Source organism: Taurulus bubalis (genome assembly GCF_910589615.1).
Source record: "Taurulus bubalis genome assembly, chromosome: 2".
Taxonomy (NCBI): Eukaryota; Metazoa; Chordata; class Actinopteri; order Perciformes; family Cottidae; genus Taurulus; species Taurulus bubalis.
The window spans coordinates 35,219,563-35,231,437 of NC_136590.1; the positions used below are offsets into that span (position 1 = coordinate 35,219,563).

Consider the following 11,875-nt stretch of genomic DNA (forward strand, 5'->3'; position numbering starts at 1 on the left):
ATTGTACTGTACACTTTTGTGTAATCCAATGAGTTATAAATGTACGTAATAAATACCTAGAATTCTCCGCCAGCATAACAACTCCTGCTCATGATATGACTCTTAAGTGCTTAATGCAATGCTTTGTATATAACAAACATGTATTAAATAAACACTGAGGAGAAATGTACTGCCAGATTAACAATAAAAAAAATTGACAGTACAAACTGCCAAATTGATGTGAACCTTTGAAGGAATTCTCTGGGAATGTTTCGATTGGGGTTTCTATACCAATCATCATTAGAGACGCTGATCACTGAGTGTTTCTGTTTCTGAAGTATTTCTGCAGAAGATGTCTGTACAAACATTTTGAAATGTTTTACACTTTTCCCTATATATATCTCATAGAACTCAATTTGCTTTGGCTCGCCAAAACATGCATTGTGTGGAGCTCATCAACAGGTGAGTTGTATTACATTAAGCAACTGGATTTGACAGTGATAATAGGTTATTGTTAAATTAACTTTAACACCATATCTATTTTTGCCGTTCTAGCTGTAACTGGGCAGACTCATCTCGTTAAACCCTTTATGACATTAAGCAGCAGCATCTTGAGTCAACAGTTAACAGGAAGATGAATTACCCCGCATGTCTGTGTGGTGGAAATCAGTTGTTTCAATGGCTCAACCTGTAAAACACCGTTTTGAGCTTGAGTAACATTTATTTATTTATTTATTGTCGGGTCCTTTGTGACACTTATGATCAGTCCATGAACAATTGAAACATCCCCTGGTTACAGACACACCAACTGAAACATGTACTTAAAAATAGGAGAGGAGACTATTGAAAGGCAACATGGTTTTCAAGTCATAAATAAGTCCCTTTGACCTCAATATGACATTTCCTAGTAATCTAAATTGTGGCAGTAAACCCGATTCAAAATATTAAAGCGAAATTAGGTCGAGGTCACTGTGTCCGTTTCTGAAGCCAGTTCCTCAGGTGTTCTACCTGTGCAGCAACGCTACTCTTGGCTGTGCCTCCGGGGGCGCTGTACTGCTCCACACTGCTCTCGTAGTCCCACACTGAGGATACGTCACTTCCAAACAGAGGGCTGAAATGAAAAGAAAGAAGAGATCTAAATGGCTGTTGTAGAAAATCCTAACAATCCTGTTCTATTAAAAACAGGTTTTTATTCTTTCTGGTTTTGTGTGAGTGAGAATGAGAAGAAGAGAGTCACCTAACAGCAGTCAGGTCGCCCACAGTGAGTTTATTCAGGGCGATATTTTTGGATTCAGCTGCAAACACAGCTTTACCGGAAATACCATGGGCCTCTCTGAACGGCACCTGCAACACAGAATAACACACGATTACACAACGACACACAAATACACATAAAATCCCATCAACTATTTATTTGTTCTATTGATTATTACGTCTTGATTATAGTTATCCAGCAAATAAAGCACTCATCCATTTGTTCTATGTGGTTCTTGTTAAACGGAGTCACCATAAATGCCTTGATATAGCTAAGAAGTTGTTTCTCACAGTTTGCATGAAGACATGATAAATGCAATAATTAATCAACAAATTGAATTTATAGTCGTGTCCCCATCTGATTTAATATAATCTTGATTCAGCCTTTTTAGAATATTAATATTGCATTGTTTGATTAAACAGTTTCTTTAAAAAAACTTTTCTAAAATATTTGTGCAATTTGCATTTGGATGAGAGTATAGCTAAACACCACTCACCCCCTTCCTCACAAGGTAGTAGGCCAAGTCAGTAGCCAACATGTCCGAACTGAGAGCGGCTTCCATCACACTCTGATTTATCTAAAACATCAAAGAAAACAGAATTATTGTAATTTTGAGAAGGAAAATCACCTAGCTGACAATATAATGGAATCAAAATACATTTTCTCCTCTTTTAATGTTTGTTACAAGTCGACGATGCTGCTTTGTACAGGAGAACATTACAAGGCTATCAAAGCAAGATCAGAAAATGCTGTGAAATTGGTGAATCTGGGATGTTGTAAATATCACATTCTTTATACATGCATGGTTTCTACATTATGTGCCCTCTGAAAATGGAACAACAAACAGTGACAGGCTCAGAAGACTTTTTTCTTGAGTGTAACAACAACAACAAAAAGAGTTCATGGTTTTTATATAAAGCAACCAAGTTTGTCAAAATAATGAACACTGTCTTAAGTCTCTGACCTTTAGAGTTGACATGACTCCAGTTGTCACCTGCAGCACAGCGTGAATCGTATCATAGCAGTCAAACATGGCCTCCTTGTCCTCCTGGTGAAGAAGGACAGCATGAAAAGTTAGAGAGGAAATATCCAGAGAAGAAAGTCCTTCCAATGAAGTGAAAGCACACAAAGACACACTTTCATACCTGCAGGTCTTTGTTGTAGGTGCTGGGCAGGCCCTTCAGTGTCATCATGAACCCTGCACACTGAAATACAGAAAGCCAAACGTTTGAAAAGAAAGCTTTGATTCTGCAGAAAAATATAACATTAGCTTGAAGTCACATGAAGGTGCTGATCTTACAGACGAAAGCTTCTAGCTGATGGTGGATAGAGTGAAGTCTGCAGTCAATGCGCCTCGACACATTAATCCTTCTATAAAAAAGCATTTCTTTCAGCATAGAAAAAAGCAACATTGTTGCAACCGCGTTTATGGGAAATGTGGTCTTTTCTTTTACGAATTGCAGTAATCACATATGTTTGCTGAAATTATACCAAAATACCACCATTACATTTGATAATAAAAAAGGTTCCAGTTCAGCATCATTCATTTTGTCCACATTATGCATTTTTCTTTTTATGCCATCTGATCAAAACCGGCAGTAGATGTGAGTTCTGCGGACACGACACAACATAACTGGCAAAGTGGGCTCTTCTATGAACCGACTATTTAACAAAGTGTATCTTTAGTCGGAGGTCTTACTTTGCCAAAGACACGTCCTGCTTTACTCCTGATCAGCTCCAGACTGTCAGCATTCTTCTTCTGGGGCATCAGACTGCTGCCTGTGCTGCATACACACCAAGTACAGAAAGAAAGAAGGGAAATATAGAAGAGTGAACATGAGGTAAACGCAAGTTTTAACTGCACAATAAATGACTAGGATTTATGAAAAGTACAGCCGAGCAGTAACACAAGCTCTAAGAGTTTACATGAACTTCACAAGGTCAGACTTAAAGTGGACAACTTCAGTGACCGCAATGATTTAATATGTTTATTTCACTTTGATACCATACAGTACATGAGGTTTTAGCAGCAGTTGAATAAAATGTATTTCTGTTAAAATAATCAGATGTATCATCAAGTGCAGTAATCAATGTTTGACAAACATCATTCACCATTATGGTATAATTCTCCCAGACATATAAACATATTATATATTAATGAATGGCTTTTATGCACACATGGAGATGTAAATAACCACAAAATAATGATTTAATCAAATCTTGTGCAGCCTTAAGAACATGTACAAATTGTAAATTAGGACCACGTAATAAAACACAAACTGACCTGTAAGCGTCAGAGAGCGAGACGAAGGAGAACTCTTTTGTGCTGTACAGCATCAGGTCCTCAGCCATCTTACTGAGATGAGTCAAACACAACGAAGCCCAGAACAAGAACTCCGCTAAAGAAACACACATGCAAACATGAGGTCACTTAGGAAAGACAGAAAAAGGCCATTTCATTTTAATGGATGAGCGAGCTGACACTCATGTATGGTTTACGTACCCACAAAGTCCCGTTGGCCCGTGGCATCCATGCTGTTAAGACTGATGCCATCAAACTCCAACTCTACCGATGAGGAGAAATTACATTTTCAGTTGTTTTTTTAAATACGCATTTTATTAATAAACAAGACACAAAAGACAGCTGCCACATAAGTGCACGTTTGAGAGGAGAGTAATAATCTGGTAGTATTTTAGACAAGTAGCCTGACCTTTCCGCAGCAGCTCCCTGTCGATGTCGAAGGGCGTTCCAGCGATGGCGCCACTGAAAACCACAAGAATCATTCTCATTAACTGGTCCTCTCTGAGGGTGAAAATCTGTGTCAGATAGTTAGTGTGTTTTCACAGCGTACCTGCCGAGAGGTAAAACATTAACTCTTTTCTTGATCTCCAGAAGTCGCTCAACATCTCTGCTTAGAGCAACAGCATGACTGAGGGTTGGTTCAACCAGCGTGCCGGAAAACAAACACAGAGGGCCGATATGAACAATACATCGTCTCATATGAAAATATAACGTGTAGGATACACTTAATTTAAATCACCTGAGAATCCAGTGGCTCCATCTGATTGGCTGAGCTCTCTGCATGTGTGTGTAACCAGGAAACAGGACGTCAATTTCTCTGAGGTTCAGAAAGAGGATTTCGGGCAACTTTAAAAAAGCACAGTTACAAGTGTGTGTTTTCGTGTCCCAGTGAGTATCCGTCTTACGCTGCTGCCCGCTCCACCATGGTGGACATCAGCTGTAGGGCATCGTCTGTCAGGGTTGAGATGGCATCTCTCAGCCACAACCTCATGTCAGTCACGACCTGGTGAACACACACAGCACAGTCTCACTTTATCATGTACCACAGCAACTCCAAATAATAATTCCATCACGACAGTTTTAATATTATAAAGACAAACCTGGTCGTTTCTGCTCCTGCCAGTGTGCAGCTTCCCCGCAGGTGCACTTATCAGCTCCTGAAACAAGGAAAAACAAGCAGCGAAAGGACTACAACATCACTCATCACAATCATCACCCAACAGTACAACAGTTATACTGCTACGGTTATAGCCCATAACTAAAAGGAAAAGGAAAACTACTAAAATGATCCTGGTTGATCATTCTTCCAAATGCTCCATGTGATGTTGGCACTTAAAGACAAGACTGGCGTTATTCTATTTGTATTCCTTTTTAACATATCCCATGAAAAGAGCCAAAGCAAGTACTGGTAGGTGAATGACAGCAAACATTAACCTCTAAAATAAGAAAATAAAAACTTACCCCAGCTCTTAACAAAAAAAATGACCTCAGTTGCAAATAAATAGATTTACCCTGGCTGACTGAAAAATACAAGATAATGTAATGTCTGCGTCCTTATTGAGTAAAAGGACTCATACGTAGAAATGTCCCTGGTCACAAACACTATATACAGTATGTAACAAACCCCCTGTCATATATTATGATATGAAATCCAATTTGACTAATTTAATGACAAACAAACAAGCTCTATCTCACCTTTAGCCTGCGCTCATTGGCAGTATGAATGTCTTCATCTTCAGGTTTGATCACAAAAACACCTTTAGACCACTCTACAGAAATCTGGAGGATAAAACACAGTACTTTTAAATAGTAATAGCACACGTATGGACCCCCTGAATTCTAGGCAGCATAGTGCAAATCATCAGCATCGTGTTATGTGTTTCTGTATTGGTTGCCTAATGTCACTTGCCTTGCCAAAGCAAAACACCAGGATAGTGGGAACCCTGAACCCTGACCCGACTGTGTGAGTGAAAGAATTACTGAAGCCGTTTGGCAGCTGACATCTATCACATGACGATAGTATTGTTCAGCACCAACTCAGCATAATACAGAGAGGAATTCAACCCAATTGCACATTTTCAGCTGTCATCTGCTAGCCTACATCTACACTAAAGGGCTGACAATGGCACGCATACCCACAATGTAGCAGGAGTCTATTTCCTTGCATGCAAGTGTGAGAGAACTGTGATCAGAAAGTTCATCATCATACAGCTTTGTGATTTGCAGCTAACACCAAGTGGCAGCTTGCAATATATGGTGAACTTCCTTAAGTGTGTGTGTGTGTGTGTGTGTGTGTGTGTGTGTGTGTGTGTGTGTGTGTGAGAGAGAGAGAAAGAGATAGTTCACCTGCTCCAGCCCTTGTAAAATCTGGTTCATCTCATCCGTGGTGACCAGCTTTGCCTTCTCCAGAGCCTTCACATACGCCTTGCTCCCTCGGATGTCAGCATCCCACATCCTCTGGTCATAAGCGATGGACGCGTTGAACTTTTCCATCATGGGATCAGTGTCTCCTAGGAAGCGACCTCCCCAAAGTTTACCACCCTTACAAGCAGAAGAGACAGAAATAACCTGAGCACACTGCTACATTAACGTCGGATTCAACACATTTGGCAGCAGACACAACACAGTACGAAACGTCAGCTGCGCGTATTTACCGGTTAATGGAGCCCAGTTTGACAGCTGCTTTAGCCTGTTGCTTTAGCGTTCAGCTGGGTGTTAAAACAACAGCACACGCAGGCCCGGAGGTCAAGATCCCTCCAGCTAAACGTTAACATTACCTCTGTGTTGGCCATGTTTGTCGCCGACGGGTATCTGTAGCGGATCTGTCCGGTGAAATGTTTCGGCTGAGGGAAACGTTTGAATGCCAGCGGACACAACACACAATGCCGCCGCGGCTGGAGTTTACGTCGGGATGTGCGAGCGTGGCAGGCAGCGCGCGCTGTGTGTATATCGCTTTAAAAGACGTGACGTCACCGAAGACGTTTAACGCTCCTCTGTCTCACGCTCACGCTCCCGGTGTGTCACGGTGAAAGCTGTCCACAGGCTCATTATCTGGAGTACATCTTCTCTTCAGGCGCGTCAGTCGTTCCCAAATAGAAAAGAGTTCCGGTCTGATTCAGACAAAGTGTTTCACATCTGGACAGTCATATGTACATACATTCCCATTTACACGTACTTCTCCGCCCCTTTCTTTTTTCCGCGTTACCGTCAAATGACAGCTCAAGATTTGCATCTTTCGTTTCATTCCGCAGCTTTCTGCCAAAGAGGAAACACGTCCAAACCGACTGCTTGATTACACCAGTTTCTGGGTAAGTTTAATAAATACATATTGTAATATTATCATACTGATATACCTATATTTTAACAGAATGTTGTTGTGTAACATTTTTTTATTGTGAGACTGTTACAGTTGACTATACAGAGAGAATAGGAATAGGAAAAAACGAAACAAATGTAATTGGCGTCTTCTGACTACATTGTTTAACTCATGAAGGTTTTCCTATAACCACTGTACAAAAAGTTGTTATAGGCATGTGTATGTAACAAGTTTAGCTTTAAATATCATATTTATCTAATTGAATCAACCATGTTTTAACTTACTCACATTAGCCTAAAGTAATGACAAAACGCTTTATCTGTGGTATTGGTTGGTTGGATATAAGTTGCTATATAAATATGTGATAGGACATACATATATACAAAATCGCATCATACCATTTTGTTGTAATCTAATGTTCTTTTAGGCGTATGTATTGTTATTAATTTGTTTAAAAAGTATACATTCCTTGATTTTATACGATGCGCAATAGCTTCCCTTTGGTTTCTTAAGTTTCGTTTTGTATAGTTGTGAGAGCTATGCTCAATAGCGCTGCTAGTGATAGCTATTGTGAATTATAATGAGTTTACATGTTGGAGGGTCAAGGAAAATACATAACTCTGTATGACTAATTAAATGTGTAGTGCCCGCGTTACCTATTCACCCTAAAAAGGCACTACTTGGCTGCTCGTTTGGTTAATATTCCTGACGCGCTTTACTCATGACAAAGTCCAGTTGTGTCGTCCAACGTGTTTCAGGGCTCTCACGCATTGAGCGTGACTGTCACGCATTTGGGTCTTAAGTCACGCCCTCCCGCCACAGATCGTATTTCTCACGCTGAAAAAAACCTCTAGGCTATTTAATGTGCCGCAGCGCGCAAACATGACCTGGTCGCGCTGCCCTCAACATGGAGGAATCAAGCACGTCTCCCCCGAATCCCCTGCCAATCAAAAAAAAAGAAATGGGCTACACGAATAGCCAATCAGAAAAACGTATCTGTTGTATCTGGGTGAAATGTAATCCCGGCCGCGCCTCCGCCCCCCCGGACGGAGGCGCGGAGAGGGATGTCACTCTTACCTGTCTTAAAAACTTGAGAGCCCTGGTGTTTATTCTTGCAGAATCATAAATCATAATCTCATTGGCAGATCTTAGCTGCATATATTCAAATCATAAAATAAACCATAAGCATTTGTCTTACTCTGTTCCAATATTCCAATACTGTCACACAAAAACGTTCACACAAAGCGATCAAAGCGGTCAAAAAACTGTTTGTTTCTCAAACGAGCAACACCTGACCATCGTGCCACTCCTAATTATATAGGGCCGACTCCGTTGAAGTCGGCCTTACGCCACCTAGTGGTGCGAGGTCCAACATACACGAAACAAGGCAAAATGGCTCGTACAAAATGTATCAAATGAATAGCACTGGAGGTATTATGCAATTGTATCAAATAGTATAATTTGTTTGTATTGTGTGGTTGTGGAGGAAAGTCAGACAAAGGCTGGTGAGCAGTATGAGAGGACACGCTCAGGAATGTGGTGCAGTAAAGAGAGGGTTGCTTGATTAAAGGCCTGAGGACTGTTGTTTATGCGAATGGGGATTGGTTTGACCAACACCTAACAGATACGAGGTCTTGTCCAATCACAGGGATGAAAGAGGTGCTGACCAGATGGAGGGGGGGGGGGGGGGGCTTGACTTATGCTTACAATGCTGAGACATTCTGAAAATGAGCAGATCTCTTTGTAACTGGCACCATCGATTTGGCTATATTATGTTGACGTAGCTCTCCTGAGGAAGGCTGACCACAACGGAGTGAGCGAGAGATGGGTGCTCCAGTAACAAGAGAGGCGCACAAACATCGTAGGCTTAATAAAAAGGCGTGACGCCACAACCAAACATGCATGAAAAGACTAATGGCCATCTTGCATTTGCTTTACTTGCAGGTAAGGTACTACATCGCCTTCTTTTCTTGCCAGAAAATGGAACCTCCCCAAGATCAACCCTTGAAGACCTCAAATAATGGACAAATGGGCAAAGTTGTCGAGGTAATTCTCCTGAGTCTATACTGATTTACATGGGTATGACAAAATGTATCTCTTTTAACGGAAATCAATGAAGAAGAAACCTCATGGCAAAAGTTCTACGCATGTATTCTGTAATGCATTGCTATTATTGATGACATTTATATATTTTATCTCAAGGAAGAAACAGCCAACCAGAATGGGAAAAGCATGCATCCTCCTGATTTACAAACTGTTGCAGAGGTTTGTCATAATTTTTTTTTTTACCCCTGTGTTGGATAACATACATAATCTAACTTTTGTGGCACATCTTGTTTTTTGTTAAATGGTTTTATGTATTACATCTTTCAAGAACACATGATAAAAAAGTCTGTAGTCTGTTTTTTGACATGATTTCAACATGATTTGTCTTTCTATTTGTCAGCACTGTGCTAAACAGGAGAACTCAGGGTGGACACCGCCTCTTGCCCAAAGTCAGGAAGGATTGGCTGCAGTCCCTCGTGACGCTCTGCCTAAACGGGTATAGCTAATGGATGGATGCTTTTAAAGTGTTTCTATAACAGAATAAATCATTGGTTTCTGTAATTGAATTACATTATATTTAATTGTGTTTCATTCCTAGGAAGGGGAGCCACATGAAACCCATTCTTTCACATGGTGCTGGAATGACAAACTCACAAAGATTTCCTGCAATAGAGCAAGAACAGTTGAGAGCTTGCTGAAGACTAGTCCAGAGTTCAGAAAAATTGCAAACTTGTATAAAAACAAAGAGCTTGTTATTGTCAGAGATGGGAAAGCTATCAGTTCATACTTTCCATGCAGCTTAATCAAAAATGAACCGCTAACTATCAAGTATGTTAAAGTTCTTGGCGAGCCGGCGCAATCGGTTAGTGGTTCTGGTAATCGCCAAAGAAAGGGGCTATCTAGTGAGCTTGTGACGTTTCATTTACTGGGGAAGGGAGGTGCAAATGTAAAGCGAATCATGAGAAACCCAGCACTAAACAATGAAATTGACGAAATTACTGTTTATGCATACAAAGGGGAAAAAGTGAAGCATGCTCTGAAAAGAGATGATCGTTTACACGCTCTCGTATTTAAAAAGAACTGTGCACTTTACAACGAGAGCACTCGTATAACCACTGAAATGTTCAACCTCGTTGATGATCTTGATGGTAAAACTTTCAGGATCAAACTGCTCAATAGGTCCAGTCCACCAGACAGTCAGCCTAGCAGTTTAGATGATGCTTACATGACGCAAAATGAATCTCAGAGGTCTGACTTTGAAGGAAGCCAAGTTCCTCCACAGCAGTCTAGCACAACTGAGTCAGTGAATGTCGACACATCAAAAGAGACAGCAGGGCTAGATGGTAGGAAGGCACCAGATTTTCTTCTAAGTGAAATACCTAATTCACAAAAGTTGCACAGTGACCTATCTTTGCAGTTTCAAGATTTTCTGAAGGGAAAGAAAATTCAGCAAGCACCAAAGCTTTCTCGTATCCAGAATCTCCTCCGTGTGGAGTACGGAAAGAAAGTTGCGACATGCCTGGAAGTGAAAACAATGAAGAAACTGATGGAGCTCAGTAATTCTGTTTGCCATGTCAGAGTGAATGGGGGAACAAAAGGAAGTGGCTTCCTCCTATTTGACAAGTTTGTTCTCACAAATGGCCATGTACTTGACAACATTTATGATCAGATTACAGGGCAGCTTCATGAGGGGGTCACAGTCCATTTCTCTTATGAGAGTCTAGACCAGGTGGAGTCAGGAGTGAAAATGGAAGAGGTTGTTGGATTTGAAAAGGTCTGTGATGTGTTTGGGCACCAGCGTGACTGGGCTCTGTTGAAGATCGGTTGAAGATCTGCTCAGAATTTGCCTGATGTTCTGTTAAAACACTTCGGATTCCTTCCCCAAAGTGGCGGAATTTGCATTATTGGGCATCCTGATGGTAATGTGAAAAAGATAGATCCATGCTTCATAGTTCCAACTGAAAACCGCAAACAGGTTGTCGATAGGCATCGCCATGAAAATCCAGACGGCGTTGTGCCACACGAGCATAAATACTTTGAATATCGAGATCAGATTGAGTTGGTTACACGCCTTTTCTTTGGGGATACAACATTTGAGCAGAAAAGACAGGCTCTAACTTACGAGACTTGTTTTTATTTTGGCTCATCTGGCTCTCCTGTCTTTGATGAGCACTGCAATGCTGTTGCAATGCATTCAGGCGGATATGTCTACAAAAATGCAAGGGGTGTACAGCACAGTGTCATAGAGTTTGGTCATCCTTTGTCAGTCATTATTGAGCGCATCATTGTCCAATTGGTAGAAGGAAGAAGGTTTGCTGTGTTGAAGGAATACCTGGCTTGCAGTTATAGACATCAACACATCGTGAGGGCCAATGTGAAGAAACTGGTTGAGAGCAGAAATATGCAAGCATTTATAAATGCAGCAAAACAACCAGAGGTCACAAATGATGAGAGTTTGAAGACGTTCTTTGAATTCTGGTCTCAGAGAGAGGTTCCAATGCAACACTGAGTGTGCACAGATACAAAGCTGACTGAATATACAGTGGGGGCAGCTTCAGCAGTGAGCACAGAAATGCCAAAGATACAGTACAGTTACTGACTGTGAACTGTCTGGTTCAGTAAAGTAAAGGAAGTGACAACGGTCCTTATCAGAAATGTTGGTTTTGTTTAGTCTTTCATAGCCAGATCTATTTCCATGGTGCTGTGTCAGCGAATATTACAATTATTTTATAAATTGTATGATATTGGATATTGTAATGTTCTGTCGTATACCACTGTCTTGAGAGTGTTTCTCTTGAACATGAGAATTTAAATGTCTCACCTTTAATTATGTCATAAAAAACCTCTTTAACAAATAATTATTCAATAAAGTGATTTCTTTCATTTTTGGATTTTGATTGTGTTTTTTTTGTATCATTGCTCTCTACAGTATAAACATGTGAATGAGAAGTCAAAGGCCAAATTCTGAGTTCAACTA

General features: G+C 40.7%; 2 protein-coding genes across 2 annotated transcripts; one reads left to right on the top strand and one right to left on the bottom strand.

Annotated features, from left to right (window-relative positions):
- Positions 1–698: 698 nt before the first annotated feature.
- Positions 699–6,056, bottom strand: asl (argininosuccinate lyase). The gene is made up of 15 exons (XM_079214202.1): positions 5,883–6,056; positions 5,232–5,315; positions 4,637–4,693; positions 4,442–4,539; positions 4,276–4,353; positions 4,087–4,164; positions 3,946–3,998; positions 3,738–3,800; positions 3,519–3,633; positions 2,934–3,018; positions 2,380–2,439; positions 2,199–2,282; positions 1,731–1,811; positions 1,217–1,323; positions 699–1,090 (listed from the first exon to the last, which is right to left on the bottom strand). Exons 1-15 carry the CDS (start codon positions 6,030–6,032, stop codon positions 946–948), a joined length of 1,338 nt encoding a protein of 445 aa, XP_079070328.1. The 5' UTR covers positions 6,033–6,056; the 3' UTR covers positions 699–945.
- A 718-nt stretch (positions 6,057–6,774) lies between these two features.
- LOC306753953 (serine protease FAM111A-like) lies at positions 6,775–11,768 on the top strand. Its single transcript, XM_079237866.1, is given in 6 exon segments — positions 6,775–6,844; positions 8,797–8,898; positions 9,055–9,117; positions 9,299–9,394; positions 9,497–10,723; positions 10,727–11,768. Coding segments are annotated over 5 exon segments (2,133 nt in total). The 5' UTR covers positions 6,775–6,844; positions 8,797–8,832; the 3' UTR covers positions 11,408–11,768.
- The last annotated feature ends 107 nt before the right edge of the window (positions 11,769–11,875 follow it).

Coding starts and splice junctions, on each gene's coding strand:
- asl (XM_079214202.1), bottom strand. CDS start 6,032: ATGATGGAAAAGTTCAACGCGTCCATCGCTTATGACCAGAGGATGTGG. Junction 5,316..5,882: donor TTTTACAAGGGCTGGAGCAG/GTGAACTATCTC, acceptor TTTATCCTCCAG/ATTTCTGTAGAGTGGTCTAA. Junction 2,283..2,379: donor CCTACAACAAAGACCTGCAG/GTATGAAAGTGT, acceptor CTTCTTCACCAG/GAGGACAAGGAGGCCATGTT.